Source organism: Manis pentadactyla, chromosome 14 (genome assembly GCF_030020395.1).
Source record: "Manis pentadactyla isolate mManPen7 chromosome 14, mManPen7.hap1, whole genome shotgun sequence".
In the NCBI taxonomy this organism is placed as follows: Eukaryota; Metazoa; Chordata; class Mammalia; order Pholidota; family Manidae; genus Manis; species Manis pentadactyla.
Window position 1 is genome coordinate 75,542,901 of NC_080032.1, and position 27,290 is coordinate 75,570,190.

Consider the following 27,290-nt stretch of genomic DNA (forward strand, 5'->3'; position numbering starts at 1 on the left):
TACCACATTGAAGGTGGTAAGTTAATGGTTTGAATACATTCAGTATATGCGTATGTTTTCCCAAGTTCCTATATATTGAGGACTTAAAAAAAAATCAAACAGCTAAGAAACTAGGTATTACCATGTTGATTATCTTGTTATATTATGGTTTAGTTTTATTTTTTAGTATTTATTTTTTATTCTTTACTTCCTAATGATCAAGTTATTTCATTATGTCCTACTATAGGTGTTTCATGGTCCTAAGAAAAATACTGGAAGCAGTCTTAGGGACAATTCTACCCAACTTTTTCATTTAATCTGTTGAGGAGCTGATAGTTTGAGGCTAAGGTGACACCTATTGTTTTATTCAGCTTGTTGTGGCAGAGCTGAGACCAAAATTTGATGAACAGTTGCCTCTTGACCCCTCACCTTCATAATGCAGCCCTGATTAGCTCCTTCCATGCTCAAATGCCACTTGGCTATATTTCTATTGGTCTTTATAGTAGATTTATGCATGTAAAAACAAATCTCCCTGTGGTCATCTCTGTTGGACTTAGAGGCAAGTAAAAGAATTCTTAACAAGCAATTGAAATAACACAAAAACAGTGAAGCAAGGTTTTAGAATTACTTTTATAATGAGAGAAATTTTATCAAGTGACCTTGAATATGTAGCATTTTAAAATATTTGATTCCCAGTAAGAAAATAATGAGCCAAGCTAGTAGAAAATATGGATAGAAGATGGGAACAGTAAAAGTCAGCTCACGCTAATGAAAATACAAATAGCCACCTAAAAATTTTCTTAAAAGCCAGCTGGAGTGAGATATCTTACTCACTTATCAGATTGGCAAAGATTTAAGTGTGGTAATAAGTTCATATTAGTAAAGGCAGGAGGAAATAGTCAATCTACTGGTAGGACTGTAAACTGATGAAAATGTGAAATATAAAATGCTCATGCCCTTTGACCCATAAATTCTGTAACTGCAATTTTATCCTACAAATGTATTAATAGGAGTTTAAAATTTTATAGTTTATAATGTTATACAAGGAAGATTCTGGAAGTTTTGTTTTTATAAATACACAAAAGAGCAAAAACTGGTAATTGCTCAAGTATCTTTTAATAATCATACTTATTAATGATAATAATGATCATTCATAGTTATATAAATTACAGGACAATAGAAAATAATAGAATATATGTAGTATTAGATCTATATATGCCAAAGTCCAGGATTTATTGAAAGGAGAAAAGGCAAGTTCCAGAGCATTTTATAATAAAGATATTTATACTTAGGCTTTCCTACTAAAAAATTCTGGTAGAATACAAATGAAAACGTTAATGACTTCTGGGCTTTATTTGGTTTTGGTGAGGATTATCAAGGATGGAGCAGAGACTTCTTTTTCACTTTAAATCCTGTACTGTGTAAAAAAAAAAAATACAACATATATGTGTATGTTGTTTTTCTTTAAAAAAGTTGTCAGGTGTGTTCATGTTTAAAATTATTTTGGTTATTAGTAACTGAGGAAATCATCCCTTATTTTGAAATAATTTTGAAAAACTTACTGTTGATTTCCTCAAAACTTAATTTCTTTTTATTTATTTATTTATTTATTTATTTTTTTTATTGAAGGGTAGTTGACACACAGTATTACATTAGTTTCAGGTGTACAACACAGTGATTCAACATTTATATACGTGATAATTCTAGGTACCAGCTATCACCATACCAAGTTGTTACAATATTTTGACTATATTCCTTATGCTATACATTACATCCCGGTTACTTATTTATTTTACAATTGGAAGTGCGTGTGTGTATATATATATATATATATATATTTGTGTGTGTGTGTGTGTGTGTGTGTGTGTGTGTGAGGGCATCTCTCATATTTATTGATCAAATGGTTGTTGACAACAATAAAATTCTGTATAGGGGGGTCAATGCTCAATGCACAATCATTAATCCACCCCAAGCCTAATTTTCGTCAGTCTCCAATCTTTTGAAGCATAACGAACAAGTTCTTACATGGAGTACAAATTCTTACATAGTGAATAAAAACTTAATTTCTTTTAAAGAAAAAGCATATTTAGTCCCAAGAGTCAATTAAAGTAATTGAGATTCAGCCAATAAAGTTTAAAAATCAGTAAATTTCTACCCCACTCCGACCCTCACTCCAATCTTCATTCAGGAAGATCAGTAACTAAGAAAGACACTTATCCAAAGCCATACAAGTAATCATGTTCTTTGACTCAGTAATTCCATTTCTGGGTCTAGATGCACAGGAAATAAAAATAAGTCTTCATAATAGTAGAGGATGAATGTAATACAAATGCCTGGCAATTGACTGCTTTGGACTAAACCTTGGGATAATAAGACAGAATATCATGTGGCCTTTTTAGTGTCAAACACAAGTATGCCAAAGGTACTTGTGAAAAGATGCTGAAGGAATGTTAAGTAAACAATAATGGATACGAAATAGTGCCAGTGTCTATAATAATGCTTATGAGTATCAGTCCTGCATGGTAGAAACCAAGTTTCCTGTATTACCTCTAATCCTCACAAAAAACCTGATAAAGAATTTAACGCCTCTGTTTGACAGAAAGGAGACTGAGGGTGAGGGGAGTCAAACAGTCGTGCAGGTGAGCTCTGTTTTGAAATCCTGGTGTCAAAGCCTCAAGCTCCTCCTGCAGCCCTCCAGGAGGAGGTCTGCGTGCATCTCTTGGTCATGATGCTAAGAATTCATGGTGCTGACTTGAAAGCAAGCCGGGGGTGGGCCTGGAGCCTGCTGGGACTCCAGGAGGCCCGCGTGGTGGTTTCTCCCCAGACCTCATTTCCAAATTTATAGTTGAGAATAATCAGACCTGTGCTGTAACATTTATATACTTGCATGATTGTAATGTATAGATACATTCGTAATTCTGAGGATAATTGATGATGTTTTTTACACAAAAATTGTTGTTTGTCTTTCTGACGAAATATTTGCTGCCGTTGTTAATTGTGATTCAGTCAGCGCTGATGATCAGTTTCTGTGCCGACTAATTACACCCCTTGTGAGCTGACTCCGGAGGTGCAGGTCCTGGCTCTGAAAGTGAGCAGTGATTCATCTGTGATGGAGTCACCCTCATCCCGGCACTGCAGCGCACAGCCTCCACAGCTCCTGGGGCCGTGATCGGGTTCAGGAGGTTCAGAAGCTGAGCACCCCACCCCGCCCTACCCCCAGCCCTCGGGACCTGAACTACCCCACCCACCTCTAGCTGTTCCTGGAGCCTTGTAGGTGTGCAGCCTTATAACATCATTTCCTTTATTCTGTCTGTGACATGAAGAAAGTTGAGGAGACGCTGCTAGCCAACCACATACTTGTAAACGTGTACAGAAGTTGCTTTGAGTTTCACTTGGATGGTACATATCGTTCAGAATTCATTATTCCGCAGGAGAATGGAGCACAGATAGCTGAAAGTGGAACTGATCCCATCTGATCCGAAGCCACTAGTGTATCCAGGGATTATTGAACGTGGCCAGCATACTCACTCACTCACTTTATAGAAAAATAAGGAAATCAAGACAGGAGTTCGCACAATGTAGAACATGCAGTAGAATGCTTGAGCACATTTTCCAAGTAGGTAGTGAATTTTAGTCTTAATTTTCATGACTCAAGTTTCAGAATCCATGTGAGGAAATGACTTGCGATGATGTTGCACAAGGGTGGTGCGGAAACAGTGGCTTTTGGGGCTGGCTCAGCTTTGTTGGGTGGGAGAGTCGCAGGGTTTTGCTGATTGGTGTAGATCTCTCCAGGGTGGAAAGTGGGAGAACTCGGGCTTCCTCCGGTTTGCTGCACCATCCCGCACATCTGCCTCTCGGGGCATTAGCTTCTTCATCTCTACAGAGGAGGAAAGGGCTAACCTGTGGTCTTCACTGCTTTCTATAAAAAGCTCCACTCCCATTCCCCCAAGAAGTAGAGTTATTAATAATGGGTGGTGGTATACGTTAGTCTAGTTAGTTTAAATCTAGAAATCTATGCATATCTTACTTACCTTACTTGATTTATTCTACTTGGCAATAGAAACTAAATACTTGGGAGAAAGAAGAGATCTTCTCTTTGTGTTATTTTAATTGCAGACACACACTGCCTCCTTCAGAAGTTCTTAGGACTGTGCTTATGACTGTAATGATTACAATTTAAAGCAAGACATTTAATTCCTTGCCACTGGGAAATCAGCTTTTTGGGTACAATTTTTTTTAAATGTGAAATTGTTTTATATAACTTCTTGAGTGCTTTCCTTTTTTTTTTTTAATCCCATGCATTATTATGGAAAGCCTCTGCTTAACAGTATTAGTTATATTAAACAGAAGAAACAGTTATGATACACTGTCATCACAATTTTGTATATTTATGGATACTGCTAAAGACATGGAGGGGAACCTGAAAAACAGTTCGGTATTGTAAAAGAATGAAGAATTAGTTAAGTATAGATTTCTAGGAGATAGGTTTTTCCCTGGTATACGGGGGAAGGATGGGCTTTTGCAGTAGAAACAGGCAAGTTAATTTCAGGGTAGCTGAAATTCATCCCCTTATTTGCAACAGAGCAGTAGTATAGTTTTGGTGAAAGAGATACAGGGGAAAAAAGTAGAGTGAGCTAGAATGCAACTGATAAATCATATGAAAATATGGCATTTATTTAAGTCTTTCAGAGCCTCCCTCTGCCCCCATGTAGTTAATGTCACACTTAGTTTTATGCTTTGCATCAGAGTGCAGGATGCCAATGATGTTTTTAGAGCTTGGAAGTGCCAGGGGTACTAAGCACATCTCAGACTGTCAGCTTTGAGATTGATAATGTGCGTCTGCTCTTTGAGTCCAAAAGGACTTCACAGCTGAATGCAGACTTTAAATCACTGTTGCAATTTAAATTTTTGCTCTGAAATACTAGGTCATTTGACAGTAATCAAGGGCATTTTCCTTCTCAGGACTTTGTTGCAGGCCCAGCAGAAAGCTACACCATCAGCGCTCAAGGGGAGTCATTCTCATGGCTGAGGCATATGTACCTGGGACACTTCACACCCAAAAGTAATAAAAAAACACGGGGATTTGTTTTGTAGACTAATCCAGAAAGTGAGTTTTAAAATGGTGACAAGCAGATAGGGAAGAATTTGGCTAACAGTGAGGATTAAAGGTATTTAAAATATGTGTTGTGTTGTTACTTTTGATGTGCAAAAATTTTATACCTCAGAGTTTAATTTAGAAAATTATCAGTATAAGGACTGATGATTTGGGGGAAAAAATTTGACAGTGATTATTGCAATTATATTTTCTTAGACACATTACATGCAATACTACAGTGTCTTAAAATATGTTGTTTACATGAATTTTTTAGATTAAATGGTTAATTATAGATGCGGTGTACATATTTTTAATACATATCTACGTAGATCTTTAAATATGCTGTTTTCTTTTAGAGAAAGAAGGGCAAGACTTCTCGTGAGGGCTGTGCTTGTTATGCACTATGCAGCTCCTCAAAAAAACATCAGCAGTAGCATTCAAACTTGGTCTGTCTCTGGTGAGCCCAGGTCAGACCCCTGGGGATGTATTTTTAAAACCTCAAATTATAGTGAACAGCCAGGGTTTCTAGCCACTATTCTAAAGTTTCATATTTTTCACATGTAAGACAGATGGTTGAAGGAAATATTCTCATTATCTTGTAGTAATTTGTAAAAAAAAAATCTATTTCACTTCTTTTTATATTCTGAGAAATATCAGATTAAAAAGAACACCTCTCTCTCTAATGAAGTTTCACTATTTACTTGAGTTGACCTGAAATAAACAAAATAGAAGGTGGTAGAACATTTGATAGCCACAGACCAAGATTGGCATGAGCAAGACTTGAAGTAGGCTTAGATTATCAAACAGATTTAGCACTAAGCTAAGGTTCTGGAAGCATATGAATAGAGGAAGTAAAACAATAGTACTGTGTTATCTTTTAAAGGTACTTGAAGTCTCTTATTGAATGCATCACAGTAATTGTATAGTATTGAAGTACAGTTGACCCTTGAACAACATGAGGATTAGGGGTGACAACCCCCCACACAGTCCAAAATTCCTACATAACTTTAGACTCCCAAAAAATTTGGCTAATAGCTTACTATTGACTGGAAGCCTTAACCATAACATAACAAATTGTGGATCAACACATATTTTATATGTTGTATGTATTATATACTATTCCTTACACAAGAGTAAAATAGAGAAAATAAAATGTTTTTTAAATTGTTGCAAGTCTCAGAAAAATTTTCTAATATATGTACTGAAAATATGTGTGAGTGTAAGTGGACCTATGCAATTCAAACCCATGTTGTTCAAGGGTCAACTGAAAGGGTCCCATGTTTCAGGGATAGACTGAAAGCTTAAGGTACACTCAGTGTAGCAAAGATGGTACCCAAAAGCATTAAATGTGACTATACTGATGATTATTTTGATACTTTAAAAAACCTTCTGCAGAAAAGATTAGTGCATTAAGATAATTAAGAAATTATAATATGAAGAAATGTCTCTGAAAATCTGAGAGAAGTATAATGGCATTAGTCATTTATAAATTCATCATAATTATAAGCAAGGATAAATTTGGGTGTTTCTATATTTCATCATCAGTGGTTGAGGAAGGGATGGTAAACAAAAAGATGCTGATTGTTACTTGATAATGAGTCAGATTTCGTCCATTAACTTAATCAAAAATAAAACTCAGTGTGTTCAGGACTAGGAGAATTCCAGGGTGATTATTACATTGTCTTTACTCTCAAGAAACCGATAGTCGTATGTAAGACATATACCAGTTACCACAATAACGGCAACGGCATGTCGACCTTTCTCATTGATGCAGTAACAGGGAAAGGGGTTTGCTGGGGAAGCCGGTGGAGAAGTAGTGACTCTTCTCCAGAGCTTGTCCTCACAGTAGGCAGTCAGTTGTTAGACTGGGTGGACATAGTGAATCTGCAATTATGTAACGAAAATATGTTAAGAGTCTGATCTGGGAGTCAGGGGATCTGTTAGGAGGGAAAAGGGGAAGGATGGTGAGAGGAGGCACTGATTCACAGTGGTCTTCGTGTTGTACCAGGGATCAGGAGTTGGGATCCATCTGGTGGAAAGAGGCATAGCTTTGCACTGTGGAATGGGTCACAAGACCCAGCCCTCTCGGAGAACGGGAAGTAGTGATGGATCTATCTAGACCTTACCAAGACATGGCATTCATGTACCAGTCAAGAGGACTGAGGCTTAAGGAGGAAGCCGGGTCTTAAGGGAATCTGCAGTGGAAACCAAGCATCTGTGGACCAGCTACCCAATGGGCTGCCTTTAGGATAAGGAAACTGAGACCAAAGAAGTGAAATAATTACCCTAGATGACAAAACTCGGAAATACTGGAGCTAGAATTTGAACCCAGGATGTCTACCCTAAGAGATGACAATGGTTTATCACCTTGTTTAGCTTTACTGGGTCTTCGGTACCTGAAGCCACGTGGAGCTGGGCAAGACAGGGCTTGATGAGTGAGTAGCGTATTCAGAATTCTATAGGGCTTTGTGTCTGGTGTTTTTCACTAGATGCACATTCTAGGTGAACATCATGGCACAATGAAGGATGGTGTATAAGTGAGGCAGTAGCACAATATGGGCCTGAAGGCTACATCTGAAAGGGTCTTGTAGTTGTGTGAAGCAATGGTGGAAGATGGAAAAGATAAGATGGGTTTCTTTTGAGTTCTCTAAAGGTTTCCTAAATTCAGATTCATAAAGGAACCTAAGTTTTACTTGATAATATACTTGAGAGCTATTGAAAGCTTTAAGCAGGATATTAATTATGTGATGGAAGTGATGGTGTTACATGTAGCGGGTAGATAGCCAGACTTGGGGAGTTGGGGGAAGGCTGGGTACTTTGGCTGGTGTTTACATTCAGTTAGATACTGGTTTATATTCTAAACATTCCCTGTAAACTTTTTTCCCAGGATGTAGGGAGTGAGGGATAGAAAACAGACCTGCCAAAATTTGCTGGTTCCAGTGTGAAGTTACCCTGACGTCACCTTAGAACACATTGTACGCTCATTAGCATACTAAAAATCACACCCACTGGGGCCACAGTTCCAAGGCAGAACCTAAGGACAGAAAGAGGACATCACCCTATATCCCAAAATCCCCTCCCTATTCTGAGAAGACACACCTATCCCTATGAATATTCCACCCCCTGCTTATTAAACTCCAGCTGTAAGACCACCCAAACCGATCCCCACCAGGCTGCTCACACCCCTGGAGCCTGTCGCCCTCCCTCCTTGAGTGTGTACTTTGTTTAATTAAATTACTCTTTGCTTGGACCTGCTCGACCTGCTCATGAATTCTTTCTCCGTCAGACTCAAGAATGCCCTGGGGTTGAGTTCCCACCTAGGACGCAGGGAAATCTCCCCAGACTGCCTACAACAATAGTAGGAAGTGAGTTCAGATAATATTTTTATCCAAGGGATTTGTTCTACTTCAGCATGGCCACAGTGGGTGTGAAAAGTAGAAAATAGAAATAATATAAAATGATTCAAAGGTTGAATGACCAAGGAGAGAGACAAGGTAGATAGTTTCACACAGCAGTAACTGGGAGGAAAATCTCATTGGGAATGAGGGGTGGAAACACCTTCAGCTCTAGAAGGCATCATGTTTTCAGATTGAGGGCAATGACCTAGGAGGTGGGCATCCTCCTTGCCTGATGCTGATACCAGGTAGACAAGTCCAAGCCTGAAGTTATCCAGCTGTGTGACCTCAGACCAGTTAATGTGATCCTTCTTTTATTTAAGACTCAGCTTCCTTCTGCCAAAGTAGGAGAAATAATAGTACCCACAGCACTAGTAGGAGGAGTAACTGAGTTTAGAAGGGTATTAGTTTTCCGTTGGTAATGTAAAAATTACCAGAAACTATGTGGCTTATAACAACACAGATTTATTACCTTTTGTAGGTCAGGTGTCCAACCCAGGCATCACTGGGCTAAAGTCAGGGTGTTCTCAGGGCTGTGTTCCTTTCCACGGGCTCTAGGGTAAAACCCATTTCCTTGCCTTTTCCAGCTTCAAGAAGCTACTCACGCTCCTAGCTTCGTGTTCCCCCTTCTCCATCTTCAAAGCAGGCACCCATCATCCCTTCCTCCACAGTCACACTTCCTGTGACTCTTCTGCCTCCCACCCACCTCTGCTTCGAAGGGCCCTTGTGATGATGCTGGGTCAGCCCGCTCGTCCAGAACAACCTCTCTGTCATCTCATCTCATCTCTCCATTTTAACCACATCTGCAAAGTCCCTTTTGCCCTGCAAACTATTACGATAACAATCAGAGGTTCCGGGCGTGGTGCGTGGACTTCCTGGAAGGGGAGGGTTCTGCCGGCCTCCGGCAGTGCCGCAGTCTGGCAAATAGCTGACGTTTGGGTGATTTCTAATTGTATTATTGTCAGTAACATTACTGGTAATGACAGGATTATTCATCCGTAGCATTTCAGTTGTAACATTAGTGTCACTGTGCTACTGAAAATTGTATTTCCATTCAGGGCTCTCAAGGGCTTCTTTGGCAGAGATGTCAATCTGAAAATATAAATAATTTACCAACATTTAACTTTAAATGGCATATTAGTTTTTAGAACTGTGCAAGAAGAAAAATTACAAACTCCTTAAGTTTTATAAAGGCAATTTTTCCAGATGATAGCATATGACAGCCTTAAATCTGTCTTGACATTAGAATATAAAGTTACTTAAGCCATTTATAATTAATGATTTACAAATAAGAGGACTGGTAACAATTTATGTTCTTTGTACTTTATTTCTAACATATGTCGTTGGGGAGAGACTATGTATTACATGACTTGCTTTATATTTTATGGTTTAAATAGTCTTTTTAACAGCAAATAGTTAAATTTGTAAAAGGCAGCAAAAAATGTATACCGTTGGATTGCTACTTATTTTTTTAAAACCTTCAGATTTATTTGTATACCAATTAAAGCCCCGAAAACTACACTTGAGCAGGAGTTAATATGTGCACCTAGAATGTTAAGTTTTTTTGTTTGGCCAGATGAGGGCACTTTTTCTTTACATTTCTGGATTTTGAGCTGTGAAACAGATTTGTTTTTCCCCATCCAAGCTGTTACTTACTTTCTGTTATTATTGCCAGTGAGAAAAATAGTTTTGACATTTTTAATGTTTTGATCATGTTGTATTCTTAAAGGTTGATCTTTCCCCACAAGGAAAAGCTTCCATTTTTTGCAAGGATTTTATATATTCAGACTAAAATGAATGGCAAATTTCTGTAGAGCAAGGTAGTTTTAAGAAAATAGATGTATATGTGATTTGTAATTTTGCTTATACTTAATAACAGCAGTTGAAATTTGCTTTTTACCTAATTTGAGTACTCTCATTTTGTCCATAGCAAGATGAGGTGGTATTGACAAGACTCTGCTCCTCACCAAATTTGTAATGCCTGCTTTGCATTAAGTCATCTTCACTTTGCATCCCTATCAAAATCATTCAGAATTATGAGAGAAAATAAAAGACCAGAAATATTTTGTCTTCGAACAAACAGAAAAACCAAAAATAAATAAATAAATACAAGGACTATAATCTGATACTTTTGAGTAAAATACCAGAATTAAGGCATGTTTAACTTTTCTATTTGTAGTGATGGCTGTCAAGGGCTAGGGTGAGCAGGATAAGATTTCCAAGGTTATGTGCAACGGTATAATACAGACTGCAGCTACATGGTGGTGTAAATAACCTAATTAGGAGATCAGACACCTCTGAGGTTTATTTCAAGCCCCACATAACAAAGCTCTTGTCCTTTCACTGTAAATAAACAACACTCACAACTTTTTTTAAAGTTTCTGAACAGCAGTGAAACAGGACTGTTTCTTATATGAAAGCTTAAAAAAACATTAATGAAAATAACATCATCAAAATTTGACTGACTTGAAAGATTTAAAGGGGGGAGAATCATCAAAGAGCATGTTTGTTTAAAAATTGTACACAATCTTAGGAGTTGTGAGGAGTGAATTATTTTTTTTTAATATGTATAACAATAAAAATATATATATATGTATTATAAGATGAGTAGGAACGCTGCCATCCTGCGGGTAGGGTTCAAGCTGCCCTTGGCTGGCTGGAGGGCGTCCTCAGGAATGGCAGAGCGTGGCGGTTGCACCATCGCCGTGACCCTCCCGCGAGCGCCGGTGGGCTTCAGGGCTCCTCCTGCCCCTTCGCCTCCTCTTGCCAGCAACCTTGTGAGGCCAGTATTATTATTACTCCCATTGTAAAGATGAGGAAATTTAGGCTCTGAGACATTAACGAACTAGTTCATAGGAATTAGTAAATAACAAAATCTCAGACCAAAATTCAGGTCATAAGGATTAAACACACCTTAAAGTTAGGAGCTCCTCACCGAGAAGCAGGGGCTCTGGGTTCAAAGGATGCAGTTGTTCCCAGTCCTCTGGGTGTGTCTCAAAAGGCCATCTCTTGGCCTGTCGGGGGACAGCAGCTGGGATGCTTAACACTCACGGGGGGAGATGGGGGCCTCAGCAGCAGGCCGTCTCTTCTGGCACCTGGTGATGGACGGTTGTTAGTCCCTCCAAGAGAAAGAACAGTCCCCTGTTTAGTGTCTACCGTCCTTATTTTCTTAACCTGGGGGATTGCTAGGAAAAAGGAAAGAAAGTAGTACATTTTCACTTTAATTCTGCTCCCTGACTTTTATTTTATAAATTTTGGTAGCAGTCTTGCTGCCTAGACCTTGTCAGGACACGGTCTGTTTGAATAGTAAACCAAACAAATCTTTTTTTTTTTTTCCTTCCTGATAGTTCTTTTTAACAAATAGTAAATATTTTAAACCTGAAAGATGATAGATCTTTAATGAGAATCAAGTTTTTCTCTCTCTTTCGGGAGTGCTCTGCCTGCCAGCCACCCTGCTTGGCATATTGGATACAAATGTAAGGCACAGCTGTGCCCTTGGTATTGAGCTTCAAGTCTAGTGTAAGAACTCAGGAAGTAAACCAGTCGTTACCTGGAAATGAGTAAGTGCTGGGACCGTGGGCCGGGTGCAGGGAAGGCTTCAGAGAGACCTAATGTCTGAGCTGAGTCCTGAAAGCCCCAGTGATGAGATTATTTCTCAGGTAGATAACAGTGAGGGAGGATGGACTGGTTTTGTTAAAGAGAAGATGTTTCTTTTGAATATTTGGGGTGTGGCACATAGGCATTAAGGTGTATATTTGGTTTTTAGAAATGTGGCTATACAATTTTTTTAGAAGGATTTTTGACTGGAGATGAGTGCTTGAGAGTCATTTGAAAAGAAGTGACAGATAGAATAGTGATCAAATAAGACAGAAAAAGAGGAGTGGAAACTGGGGAATGGATGCCTGAGAAAGTCCAAGGTAGAACCTGACTAATTATTTCTGGAAGTCAAAGTTGGAAGATGGCAGTGGTTCAGGAGGAGAGATGGTAATACTGACTGTGGACGGGAAGGCAGTGCTCCAAAGATGAGGCCCAGGAAGGCCCTGGATTTGATTAGGATATCAGTTACTTAACTGCTAGCACTGTAGTGCAATGTGAGATTTAAGGTAACATTTTAGAAATGTACCTGTTCTTCTCTAAACCTTTTTTACAGTGGTTCTTAACTTTGGAAAGGGCATTTAGGGACCTCTTTGAAACTGTGGACATACACAGATGACACACATATATTTTGTTCCCTACCCATCCTCCTCCTCTCTTCTGAGAATCTAACCATATTTGCCTGGGAGAATAACTGCCTCCCCCCTCTCAGGCCTGGTCTTAGGGGTGAGTACTTGTCGCAGACCTGACCTCAGAGGTGTGCACACGGTGTAACTGGGCCAGTGAGACTTTATCCTGAGATTTTCTTTAAGCTCTTTAAGCTCAGGAGGAAGAGAATCTCTTTTGTTGGATTTGAAGCTGTAAAGCAACAAGTATTTGTGAAATAGAGGGAAAAGGGAGGCGGTGGGGGCAGGGAGGGAGGTTAAGGAGCTGGGACCAGCAGACAAACACACCTTCAACTGAGTCGGAGTCTCTGGATCTACCCTGGGCTTTTCAATGATTTGGGCCAATAAATGCCTTTTTTTTTTTTGCTTTAACTGTTCTGAATTGGACTTTTCTATCATTGGAGGCTGAAAGTCTTATTCCCCTAAAGAATTAATGTGTACTTAACATATTTTAATATTTTAACGTATTCAGAATGATTTGGGGATTTATCAGTAGAGACCCATAGAAGCAAATTAATGTCTTTGCTTTATTCTTTTCATTATTATCAACAAGTTTTGCCCCATAATAGGTCACCCAGTATTGTTAACATCAACTAATTAGTGGTGGCCCTTGGGACAATCTGATCTGTATTATAAACATAACATACAACAGCTTACTTACTGTAGTGTAGTTCAGGGGATGGGACATTCTTATTAATGCCTTTTGAATTAAGACAACCCATTTAGCTTTTTTTCAGCTTCTTTTAGCAAGGATAGCTAAAGTATTGGGATTCCATTTTATTTGTTGTTACCTGTCTCCATAGCTTCTAAATATTCTTGCCAACTATAAATCTTAGATCTCATTATCAGACCATAAACCATAAAAGCAACATAGATTTGCCAAAGGCCCCATAAAGTACCAATATGAAGATGTCCCTGACTCTATCTAGCTAAATGAGGTAAGTTGAAGAAAAAGAAAAATGGTTTTGCTATTTTTGTCATTACCAGTGAGCTTCTAATTCAGTAGAAAAATAATAGATATTTAAAACTATAATTCAATAGAAACTACTTGCTAGAAGGTAACATGAAAAATAATAGGGCAGTTGGAAAGTACTTGCTATGATAATAAGATTTCAGAGGGCATTGTGCGGTGACTGAACAGGTTTGAATTAGTGAGCTGGCCCCAGAGAAGGTGATTCTTTCTGGGGAGTCAGTGCACCTCCGGTGGATGTAGGTCCTTCCTACCAGCTACACAGTAGGTGTCTCTTGAGGTTACATAGAACAAGAATGGTGGATTATACTCACCTGTGGATAACTGAAAATGTGTCTGAATTTAATATACTGAATTTAGGGTTTTCTATAGAAACAAACATTTCATAAAAGAAGAATACCTATACCCACTAATTTCTCAGTATAGTTGGTAGAAGAAAAAGGAGTGGGCGGAAAATGTTCAGATTGAAATTGAGTCCCAGTCCACACTACTCCGTATGCTCTGGCCGTGTGTTCCTTGAAATTGTCCTGGTGTTCTCAGCCTCTGTGCCTTTTTGTTTTATTCCCTTTCTAAAATACCATTTATGAATTAGTATCAAACTGTGGAATTTTAGTATTGGTATAATACTGTATCTTATCTCACACTCCCCAAGAAGCTCTTTTTAGGCGTTGTCGTCAGACTTAATCACTTCCCATTTATTAACAAGGTACCCTTTCTTCCTCCCTTCCCTTCATTTGTGCATAATTTTGATTTTATTCCTCTACGTGATTTTAGGCATAATATTACTAGAAGGTCAAAGAAGAACAATGTGCCATTCCTGCCCTCTGGTGGTTAAAAGAAGCATTGCAAGCAAGTAATCATAAAGATGTGTGCCACATTAACCAGGCTTTGCATCCTGCCTTTTTTTTATTCTTACTGCATTTATTGGCTCACTTATTTATCCAGCATAGAATGAGCATCTGTTGTATGATGGTCTTCATCAGTACTCTAAAAGTGCCTTGTCTGGCACAGTAGCGTTCTGGCCGTCAAAAGTTAATAGTTTACCCGTGTGAGGTCTTATACAAATGGAATGGCAAATGCACGCCTTCATTAGGTCTAGATCTGACTTGCTGGCCTCCATATTTGGATTACAAAGTGTTTTTTTACCTGCATCTAACAATGTTTCTAGGCCTCCTGAGGTTCATATTGGTGGGACATGTAACAGATGACAAATGAGAAATTATTGTTTTAGTTCTCTCAGTGCCTAACCAATTATCTCAGGACTTAGCATCTGAAAATAAAAAACACTTAGTATCTCAGAGTTTCTTTGAGTCAGAAATTATAGAAGTGACTTAGCTGGGTGGTGCTGGCTCGGAATCTCTAAGGAGATTACAATCAAGATGCTGGCAGGCCAACGCCCAAAAAGAGCTTCTTGGGGAGTGTGAGTTAAGATACAAGTTAGATATGTTAACTTTTAAAAATAGTAACTGCAGTCATCTGAAGGCTTGAGTGGGGCTGGAGGATCTGCCTCCGGGTTGGTTCTGGTTGACAGGAGGCCACAGTTCTTCAGGTCATGGTATTTGCCTGCACCCAGAGTAAGGGATTCAAGAGAGAACAGAGGGAAGCCTCATTGTTTGCAGTGAACTAGCCCGAAAGTCTCTCTTTGTATGACTTACATGCTGGCTACCACATACTGTAACCCTTTGTTTGTAAGCATCTGTTGGTGAATTGGGGTCCATTGGAAGAAGGCACAAGTAAATTTCCCAATGGAAGTACTTTAGAGAAAAATAGGAGGTTAAAAAATTAGACCAGTTCATCTTTAATTTTCATTCTTCATTTTCCTGGATAATGTCTGTAAGTTCTCAGTGTTCCCAAGCTGACACTTTTAAATGGAGCACTTAAGGAAGGAGGAAAAGAATGGTAATAAAAATGAGTTTTACAAGAAGACCACATTTATGAAAGGGAGACTAGAACATTTCCGTTTTTTAAAAAGTGTGGTCTGTTCCAATTTATGTTTCTGTGCCACTCAGTGGTGAGAAATATTTCTGCAGAGACTGCAAAGTGATGGCTGACCAAGTTTCACAGAAACTACGGCTTGTTTTTCAAAGATTCTTTGTCAGATTACTTACCTGTTTTAATTTGAGCAGTGTGCACCATTTTTGGTCTACAGCCTGTCAGAGCACTGTTAGTCTCATCAAACTTATGATGGAAAATGGAAAAATATAGTAGATTGGGTGGTAAGGAGAGCGTGGCCACTTCATGTGTGCACAGGGTTTAAACATTGCTAGGTCATTAAGAACAGCGTGAGTAGAACTGAGAGTAAACTGTCTAGACCAGAATTTTACTTTAATATTAAAAATGTCAAGGCCTTGAAATAAAATTAGAAAGGAAAATTAATGTTGCCACTCCTCACTACTTTCCTCCTCTATTTTACATCCTATCTTAAAATAAGGCTGTTTTCATAAAAATGAGTTTTTGTCATAGATCTGTTGGCAAGTTTGGTATGTTAACTTTTAAAAATAGTAACTGATAATACTTGCAGCATTATGAATGTAGTAGAAAGAAAAATACATAAGGATACAAACAACTTAAAATATTAAAGTTAGATTGATCTGTTTTTCATAAAATGGTTTCGGTACCATTTTAGGAACAAATCATATTAGAAATGATGTTCCTGGCTCTGCAATTTTACTCCCATGGAGTAGTTGTAAAGCCTATAAGACTTGTTTATCTTTAAGGTCTTATTTTGCAGATTTGACATAAGAAATTAATATATTAATAAGTTGGTAATCCTCATAGGCAAAAGGATAGATTTATAACACATAACACACTGAGATTCCTTTAGAATGTATTTGTACTTTTTTGATGTATTCATTTTTTTGTCTTGTGATTGTTTATTTACAGTAGTGTTTAATTTGTGTTTAAAGGCATGATGTAATCTTAGTGTTGAGTGAGGTATATTTAAAAGAAAGTCCTTTCATTGACTTTCCATTTTACACCAGAGCTTCTGGTGTTTTCCGGGCTTACAGTGATGAACAGAACAGGCACTGTCGCTGAATTTTCATAACTGCCAGCAGAGAGGAGAGATGGACATAGGACTGATGACCACACAGGTAAACAGAGAAGCCTTTTAAAGTACTTCAGCTGAGACTAGACAGATGAGTTGTGGGGGTTAGTTCATCAGGGAAGAGCCTCCTGGGCGACAGAGAACCGCAGGGTGGGTCCCAGAGCCGCAGAGTCTCTGGAAGAGTGGGTGAGGTGGGGGCCACCCTGGGCTGCGGAGACGGCCGGGGGCCACCCTGCGGGGCCTTGTCACCCAGGTGACGTCTTGGCATTTTATTTCAGGTGCTGTGGGAAACTGTAGAAGGTTTTAAACAGGGGTGTGACATTTTGTATATTACTCTGACTGCTGGGTGGAAAATTAAATTTGCAAGACTTAGAATAGAAAAAGGAGGGTACTTAAGAAGCTGTTGCATTTGTCCAAATGCGAAAAGGTGGTAGATGAATTACAGAAGTGTCAGCAGAGATACAGAAAGTGGACTAATGGGAGAGAGATTTTAGAGGTAGATTACAGGGGATTCGTTGGATCACAGGGGAGTAATGTTTTCCATCTTTGTGACTTACGCAACTGGGTGAAAGTTCCATATTTTGAAATGAGAAAAGTGGTTTGTTCTTTCTGAGAGTGGGGCAAAGTCAAAGGAGTTGGGGAGGAACTGTGGACTGAAAAATGGAGATGAAGAGATTCATTTTTGGTGTATGGTAAATTTGAGGTGGTTTGAGAAAGCCAAATGAAGATTTTAGGCAGGCAGTTGAGAATACTGGTCTGGAACTCAGGAGTGGGTTAGAAAAATTAATTTGTCAAAGGTCATTATAGTCATGCAATTTAGGCCAATGAACACCAGGCTACATGGTACATATTCTTGAGTCTTGCTTGGACCGGTGATAGAATGAGGATGACACAACTGCTAAAATTTTATTGATATGAAAAATAACTGCTCTTTGAATAATTAATAGAAACTGGGGATGTTGCTTAGAAAAAGAGCTTTTGGGAAGAACCAGAACTTTGCTTTCATTAGAGCTTTTTGTGGCTTATTCTTCCCCTTGCCTTCTTTTCTTCATCTCATTCTAGAAGAATTTGATTACTTGATTTTCTGTGCTTTTTTCCAAAGATATAAATCCATTTTCTTATTAATGTTGAGCTCTGGTTACAGTATATTGATTCCCCGTTTCCCCTGTAGCTTGTTTTTTTTAAATTACTAATCAGCTGAAACTATTTCTCTTAGGATCGTTTTTTCCATAGCTTTTCTTAAGCTTCATTCTGCTGTTTGATAGAAAGAAAACCATCAGTGCACAACAGACCATCATCCTGACCTTTTTCGCTTACTCTGTTTCATTTTGGAATAATCCTTAAATCCTATTAGACAGTTTTAGGAAATGTTTAACCCTATTTATTAGTATTTATATTTTCAGTGGTAGAAATACTGCCTTCAAGATAGGTGAAGTTTCAAATGGATTGTAATGCTTTTCTCTTGAAGCATTACAAATAAGTAAATGAATTATCATTTGAATGGATGGATATTTCCTTTTTTGTTTATTTTATCTCCCAGATACCTTTTTTTTAAATGTCGATTCATTCATTTATCAACTTAATGCAAAGCCTGTGCCATTCTCTCCGGAAGAGAGAACTGGGAGATGATTCTTGCTTTCTAGATCCTTCCTAAGTCTGTAGTCCTAGTCATGAAAGCAGAGAGCTTTATGGACTGCATTTAAGTTGTGACAAAATGAAAATCCAAGTGGAAAGTACAGTTGTTGCTAGGGCATCACAGAGTCAAAAACCAACTGTACAAGCCCAGCATATCCATTTCTAGCTTGTTGGAGAAGTGAGGATGATTCATTTAGTCAGAAGTGGCAATGATCTTGGGGTCTTTTCAAGTTCCCTGTATGATTTCCTCTGATTTGTTGCCTTACTCTTCCCAGCTGACCACTCAGTGGGTTTTTTTTAAAGGGTGTCTCCCAGAAGAAGGGACTTCCCTATTCTCAACACTCAAGATGGACAGGACTGAGATCTAGAGAAAAACAGCTGAGCCAGAGACAGTTTTCATGAGGATTTTTAAAAAAATTAATGTGAAAAACATAATGAGCAGCCAAGCCCAGGTATGTAGCAAGGAGGCAGAAGAGAAGTTGGGGGCAAAGGAGAATGAGACAGGTGAGAACTGGGACCATGTGTGATTTGTAAGTTTCCCCTGATGTTAACATGCTTGGTGTTTTATGTCACTGGTTTGAAACTTTTCGGCCTATGGTCCACAGTAGGAAACACATATATTTCCATGATGCTTCGTCCATATACAAATACATTTCTTTATATAAAAGTGAATGAAAAATACTTTCCCCTTAGTACATGTACCTGTCTTCCCATTGCCTTATTTAAAAGCCTTGGTTGGAAGCATCTCATTCATTGCATTCTACTGTCCTGTAATGGGTCAAACCAGGGTTTAAAAGTACTCCTCTTTAAACCAGGGTTTAACAATAGTGCAACAGTGAGATTTACATGGGCAAGAATCGAGGTGAAATAAGGGTTTTTTGGGGGGTTTTTTTGCATGTAACTGTCGTGGGTCATGTGCCAGTTATGTAGGAATCAAACTACCTTTAGCCTGACACACAGCTTTCTACACAGCAGGCATCAAGTTACTGTTGAGTCCTGGAGAACAAACAGCATAGCCGTCCTCACCACCCTGCAGCCTCATTGTGGGTTACTGATTATCTCGTCCCCTAAAACCATGTTATTGCAAGACAGGAGGTGCTTGGTCGTCAACTGCAGCCACCACGGACCAAAATACTCATTCAGTTATTATAAAGTGAGCTAAGTTGTAATCTGGTCAGATAACAAAGATCTACTGTGGCCTCAAATCACCCCAAAACTTAGTCCAGTAAGCATTTCTTACCAGTCACAGCTCCTCTGGGGCAGGAATGCTGGAGCTGTTTCGGCGGGCGGTTCTGGCCCAGGCTGTCTGATGCGGTTGTGGGTCTGCACTGGCTGGGACTGGCGGGTCTCATGGCTGGCAGGCTGGTCTCTGTCCACACGGTTATGTGACCCTAGTGACATAGCAGCTGGCTTTGTCCAGAGTGAGCAGTCCGTGAGACCATGACAGAAGCTGCAGTGGAGGGGACTGCAGAAGGCTGTAAGTAGCAGGAGGTGACAATCCTTGGGGTGTCTTAGAGGTTGGCTACCACACCTTAGAGGGATATCTTCATTAATAATTGCCTTGAGTTCTTAATGAAGGAAAAAAGTAAACATGAGCATGCTTGTTTTACTTTTGGATTTTGTAAAGCATTCAGTTTGCAGAGAAGTACCGACAGTTCTTTGCACAGGAAATTTGGAGAGAATTCAAATGCATAAAAACGATAAATTTTAGAAAATGGGATGCAGGAGGAAATAATGATTAAGAAGGTTCTGTTAAAGTGCAGAATTTTGAAAATTTAGTTAAATATGGGGAAAAAACCTAAATGAAATTAATAAAAGCAGAAAATAATGTACTCTTAGTAAAATTGGTAATGCTAATCATTAAGTAAAATGACCTATTAAGCTAATTGGTCAGAGATGTGTGTTACTAAGCTTTTAAGGAATAGCTAGGATTAGGGGTTGGCAACAGTGGTCTGCAGACCGAAACCAGCATGCTGCCTGTTTTTGTAAATAAAGTTTTATTGGAACACAGCCACGTTCATTTTATGTCTTGTCTGTGGCTGCTTTTCTCATTACAACAGCAGAGATGATCCTTATGGCAAAGACCAGTTCACAAAGCCTAAAATATTTACTGTCCTTTGAAGAGTTAAGTTTGTTGACTTCTGCTCTACATTTTAGACGTTTAAATACAAGATTAGGTTTTGGAGTGTTGATGAGATGCATAAATCCAAGGACAGTCACATGTAAGTGAATATGTAAACACAAAACAATGCAATGTTAATAGTGTTTTTAATCTGTTAGAAGAAAAGTTTTAATAATAAGAGTGACAGAATATAGTAAGATTCATAAGAATAATGTTTCATTAGGCAAGGCTTTATTAAAATAATTCATGAGCTTTGAATAAGGCCCATGTGGGAATACATGAAGGCAGGATTTGAAAAGCAAATATGCACGTTATGTTGATGGAATTAGGTTATTGTGAAAAGGCGATTTAAATATTTTAATCAGTTCCTTGCTCCAAATTGGAAGTTAGAAATTTTATTACTTACTTTGAAATCCATTCTGGTTTATGGTTAGGGTTTTACTACTACTTTTTTTTTTTTTAATGTGAAAGTATTTTCTTGGATATGCCGCTGAATAATATCCATTTCCTACCCATCTACTGCAGGGTGATTGGGAAAAAGGGCATTTCCAGTCTGACTGTACACTGCAGACAAATTGAAAACTGAAATTTCTGGGTATGAAGCATGAAGTTTAGGGCTCAGAGTCATAAGTATTGAGGACAAAGAGCGAGGCCCTGAAGTGCAGCTGGAAAGGACGTCCCAAATCAGCTAATTCCGATGGCACCACCAGCATGTATTCTCCTACTGGATTGGCCCTGTGGTTATTATTAAAACTTAGTTTCGCAAACTAGTGAAAAGAATTTATACCGGATATAATGTACTTTATGATTATATTACAAAGAGGAAAAGATTTAGCAGTGATGTTATTTTAGCATTTTAATTTCAGGTAATAACAGTCGCTGCCATTTCCTGGGCACTTGCACTGTTGGAGGCACTAAGCGAGGCACAACTCAAAAACCAGCTCATTTAATGCTCACAGTAACTCCATAGGTCAACAAGTGAAGAAACTGAATCTCAGAGACTTTTAGTGGTGGGACTAGGACTTCAATCAGGGAACATCTGACCCCAGATGTCTCCACACCCCGCTGCTAGCCCCCCAAACCTGTCCTCTCATTCCTCTTTTTGTTTCCCTTTCCGCTTTCCTTTTCCTTCTTCCCTTTCTCCTTTCCTTTTTATTTTTAATCGTTAATTACATAACTAATACATGCTGTCAAAATAGTGTAGCACCAAAGTGTACAGAGTGAAAAAGTAGCTGTCGTCCTTCCTGTTAATTCGTATTAACTGTTCTTTGACCTGCCCCTCGCCCAGGGTAATGGACATGCATCAGCGATATCGTCCAGGACAGGACACTGCTCTGCCTTACTATTTTTAACAGCTGCATGACATGTTCTGCTGTGCAGATACTTTAATTTACACAGCCGTTCCTATTGATTATTCCCTTGACGTTTGGCATCTTGTTTCCTCTCTTCATTGCTGTTTATATAACTTTGCCTAATGAGCATCTGGTGTTTGTCTTACTTACTCTAATTGGGATGATTGAAGTGTATCTGTCAATCTAGATAATTTTTTAAAAGCAATGGTTGTTCTTTCCATAACCTTGAATGGTATTTCATTGAATCTAATTTCTTGAGTAGGATTTTGTTCTGTATCGTGAGATCCTGTGACCTTTCCTTAAACTCTTAGAAAAGCCTGTCTTCTCCTTTCCCAGTAATCAACAGATTGTGTTTTCTATGTCCACACCGATTTAAAAATTCTTGGGGATCAGCTATTTCAATACAAATGTTTTGAATTACTACCTGAAGATGATTTAAGGGTTGATTCTTTATAGGTCATTAGAATGTAAAGTTTTCTGTGTTAAATGTATTTGGTGAAGAAATTTGAACCACAAATAATTGCCAGGAAGTTCCTGGTATCATCTTAGTAATTTATGGAAAGTACACAAACTACCATCATTGTTGATATATTGGTTAATTATGCTGTTTATTCAGCAGTGATGCTTATTTTGGAAGTCCTTATTTTTTTAGAAAAATAACTTTTCTAAAATACAACAAAACTTAACCACTGTGTAGTGTCTACTTGTGCATGGTAGACACTAGTAAATACTAAGTGAATGAAGAGATGGATGGATGGGTAGGAGAATAGGGAAGAATAATTGAAGTTGTCTGTGTGTTAGTACAGCAGTGTTAGTGGTTGTAGACTATAAAGAATAAAAACTACCATGTCTAACTAGCAAGAGTGTCTTACAAAGCAGAAGAAAGCAACCCATGTCTACTCTGTTGTCTGAGGTAAGTATGAATAGAAGAGAGGCACTATGTGGGAAAGTAGAAAAAACATGTATTCCTTTTAATCCTCAGTTTTCTAGCAGTGAAATCCTGGACAACTTCTGTTTCACCTTTGCTCATATATAATGTGAATAGTAAAACCTGTCTGATACTGTTGATGTGCAAATAAGAGATCAGTCATATCTACAATGCTGGAATTATCCTCAATCAGTGGTGGTTGAAAACATGTTGCTGGGTTTATTAGTTTTTAGCTTTCCTTCTCTCTGTTTTTCTTCTTCTTGAGAAATAATGATTTGGGGGTGATTTATAATTGATAGAGTAAGAAAATAAGCAGAATGGGCTTTTTGGATCTCATGATTGATTGATGATGTTGATATTATTAAAATGTTGAAATCCTCATTTGTTGGCTGGCATAGATCAAGAATTGTTGTCCTGACAGCCAGCTGTCTTATTGCCCTTAGAAGTGCATGTCCGCCTGCCAGTGAACCTCCTTCCCTGCCCTTCTGCAGAGATGGTCGCTGCCTCTACTGACTGCTCATTCGAGTTCCTCAGAGTTAGCAACCTCTTAGTTTGGATCTCACTCAACTTCTTGGCAGCATTCAGCGTAGCTGGTCCTGGACACCCTTTTCCCCTTAGCTTCTGTGACTTCATAGATTGGTTTTCATACAGCTTTTCTGGCTTCTTTCTCCTTTCCTGGCTCTTTCTCTTCTGCTGCAGCCATTCTGGTGTCTCTGCCTTTCTTCAGAAATGCCAGTGATGATGATTTTGGAAGATCTTATTTATTCCCGCCTCAGAGTCTTAGCACTGACCTTTCCCTCTGCCTGGCTCTTTGCTTACCAAACGAGGCTTTTGAATAGAGGCTTACCCTGCCTACTGTGCATGTCACTCTGTCACCCCAGCCACAAATGAGGCTTTTGAATGAAGCTTACCCTGCCTCCTGCCCATTGAGCGCTCTCACCGCAGGTCACCCCAGTCACACCCAGCTCCCCTCCTTTTTCTTTTTGCTGTGGTACTTACCCCTTCCATCATACTCTGTAGTTACCATGTTTGTATTTGTCTTCCCTGGTAGAGTGTAAGCTCCATGAGGCCAAGGATCTGGTTTTTCTGCAGGTACACCAAGCACCTAACTAGGGCCTGCCGCACAGCAGGCGTGGTTGATTGATGAAGGTACAGCATCTATCCTGTGTTCCCTCTGAGGTCGCCTCATTCCTGTCCAAGGCTTTGTACACAGTATATGCCAGTCACCAGTATCTCCAGCCTAGATAGACCGTTTTCCATTTTCTGCTCACTAACCTCTCCATGTAGGTTCTCATAAACACAGTCAGGAATACAAACAAACTTTGCTACCATGCTTAATTTCTCTATGCTTCACCCACCCTTCATTCCCTTCCAGTTTATCCGATTGACTCCACCTCCTTCCGAAAAGTCTCCCAAATCTACCCACTTCTCTCTACCTCTGCCAAGCCTCCCATCTCTGCCTCTGTCTTCTCTCGCCCCAACAACTACCATAGCCTTTCAACTTTCCCCCTCCTTCTGCTCTTGACCCTTTACAATCCATTCTCCACCCTGTAGCCAGAGGCAGCATCTTAAGATATAAAAATGTAAAGCAGATCATATCACAGGCTCCCCCGGCTTTCCGTAACGCTTAGAACACAACCTAGTGTCCCTTCTTTGGCTTATAAGTCCAACACTAGCTAACTTGCCACCTCTCGTGCCTCCTGTCTTACATGTTTGCCCCTCAACCCACCACACTGATTACCTTTCTTCTCATTAGATACATCAGCCTTAAAACCTTGAGACTAAAATCTGCTGTGTCTGGATTTCTTTCCCCCCTTCTCTGCCATTTTTTAGGCCAGTGCTTAAATGCTGCCTCCTCAGGACTTGGGTTGACCATCCACTCACTCTGTAGCTTAACCTGGCTTAGTTCTGTGCATAACCCATTCCTACTACCTGAGTGTTAATTACTGAATTCCTTCCCCCATGAGAGTATCAGCTCTACTGAAGGTCTGTACCCTCTTAGTGTTGTATCCGTAAAATATAGAACCGTGTCTGGGAGAGTTGATGCTCAGTAAATATTTGTGTAATGGATGAATGGACAAAAGAGAACACAACTGTTTTTAAGAGTTACACATTTCTATAATACTAAAGACAGTATTTTCACTAACTGATTAAAAATATCCTTTGCAGAAGTGGGGGGATTGGCTCTGATTTGGGGGAATTGGCAGTATGAAATACCTACTGTGCTGTCTCTTAGTAGAAAGCAGAAAATAGTCATATCCCACCCTCATTTTTCCTTTCATTTACACAATGCAGTATTTGAAAAACATTTTTCTCTTCTATCTTTATTCAGAAGAAAATTGTTTTGTGGTTGGTTTTGTTTTTCTAGTAAAGCACAAGACATTTTCTTATAGTCTAAGTATCATCCATAGCAAGAGACAACTTAAATGCCAAAATAACCTATAATTAGGCCTATTCATTATCTTACCACATGCTAAGTAGATGCTAAGGGTTTTATCATTGCAGTGAAAGTTATTGGAATATTTAAGTTAATGAAAATATGTTTTGAAATTCACAATCTTTCCCCCTTAGACAAGAAATTATGCAAAAAATTTTTCCTTTGCCCAAGATTCTGCAGGGACTCTTCATGTTTCTGTTTCTTTATTTTCATTGTACACTCTTTGGGGCTCACTTTTTCTTGGAATATGTTTGGAAACAAAATCTTACAAATTTTATTAGTTATTAAGATTGAGTATTTTAAAAAATGAAAGTGTTCCCACTTCTTTTTTTTTTTTTAATGCCCTCACTGCCGAGTGAGAAAGCAGTGAAATATAAAAAGGAGTCTTCCCAAGGCGATGTGTACTGCCAATACTTTGTGATTAATTGTCCGTTTCACTCCGTACACCAGTGAGCACCTACGACAGTGGCTCTTAACCAGCAGAACCTCAGAATCACGTAGGAAGCTTCATAATGTCTGACCCGCACTGAATGGCAGATCGAAAGATTTCTGGACGCTGCACACATGTGCTCAAGTGTTATTTAGCTACCCAGGTGATTCCAGTGCAGCCCTGTGGTCGAAATGTAAACATAAGGCCCGTGTGTTTGGTTCTCTTCTCCTTTCTCCCTTCCCCTCCTGTTGTTAGGTATCCAGTGAATGCTAGATATGTTTAAATTATGGAAAGATCCATGCATCTTGTATGTGTACGTGCAGTAGAATGCACTGGAACAGTTCAATGTCTTCAGAGGTTATTCACTGTTCATAGAAATGGATCATATCTTGAGTTGAGTCTTTACAGAATCCTTCATTGTTACCAGAGTAGCGTTTGGGAAACATTTTCTCATATTTTGTAGGTAGAGACGGGAAGCAAGTAAATTAAAGAGTGGGTGATGAAAGATAAACTTTTTTTAAAGCAGGACCTCTATTAAGATCAAAGGATAAATGTAATTACCAGACAACTTCAATTTAAATCAGAATACTGACGTTGAATGCATAGGAGAGAGGAGATTCAGTTTGAAGGGCTTTTAAGTAACAGCGAAGAATTCAAAATGTGAATACAAAAAGGGATGTGTTGCGCCAACGTGCGGGAATTAATGCCTCTTTTATGCCTCTTTTACCTGTTTTTATATCTTCCTGTCTTGCCCAAGGTGACTCCTTCATTCTGCCATTGAACACATAACCCTAACTCTTATATTATCCGGGATGTAGAATGCTTCTTACCACCTGCTCCCAAGTTCCATCGCAGAGCGAGTAGGTCCGTGTGCTCCTGCTCTCCTGGCAGCCCACCCTTCCCGGTAGTCACACCACCAGGGCCGCAAGTTCTGCAGGCCCCAGCGGTTCCCGCGTCCTGTTCTGTCCTGCTTCCAGCTTCACCTCTTCCTCCTCCTGGCCGCTTCTGTCTAGTCCAGGTCCTCAGTGTTTTATCTAGGCAGAAAATCTCACCCTCACCCAAAAACTTTTCTTAATTCCCCTCCTCCAAAATGCTTCTCTCATCCCTCTAAATTCCCAAAACACTAAAGCAACTCTCTTTGGCTCTGATAATGTATTTGTTCTGTGTATACTTGCCTCATGGTCTGTGTGTTCCTTTTTTGTTAAAATTAAGGTATCATTGATACACAATCTTAAGAGGTTTCATATGAGCAACACTGTGGTTTCAACATTCACCCATATTGGGTCCCCCACGCCCACCCCATTGCAGTCACTGTCCATCAGCATAGTAAGATGCTGTAGAGTCACTACTTGCCTTCTCCGAGCTATACTGCCTTCCCTGTGACCTACCTATATTGTGAGTGGGAATTATACTGCCCCGTAATCCCCTTCTCCCTCCTCCCCACCCACACTCCCTAACCCCTTCTCTTTGGTAACCGCTAGTCCTTCTTGAAGTCTGCGTCTGCTGCTGCTTTGTTCCCTCAGTTTTGCTCTGTTCTTGTGCTCTACAAATGAGTGAAATCATTTGGTACTTGTTTTTCTCCACCTGGCTTATTTCACTGAGTACAATACCCTCTAGCTCCATCCATGTTGTTGCAAATGGT

The 27,290-nt window shown here is 39.2% G+C and overlaps 1 protein-coding gene across 9 annotated transcripts in view; it reads left to right on the forward strand.

The window, feature by feature from the left end:
• Positions 1 to 27,290, forward strand: part of PLEKHA5 (pleckstrin homology domain containing A5) — a 223,793-nt gene that overhangs the window by 50,903 nt on the left and 145,600 nt on the right. The window contains exon 4 of one of the 9 annotated variants that reach the window (XM_057491828.1): positions 4,942 to 6,343. The exons of the other annotated variants lie outside the window; for them this stretch is intronic. Coding sequence (XP_057347811.1) covers positions 4,942 to 5,008 — 67 coding nt within the window. The 3' untranslated portion in view covers positions 5,009 to 6,343. Of the gene's footprint in view, positions 1 to 4,941; positions 6,344 to 27,290 lie in introns of those variants that run through there. 9 annotated transcript variants of the gene reach the window in all.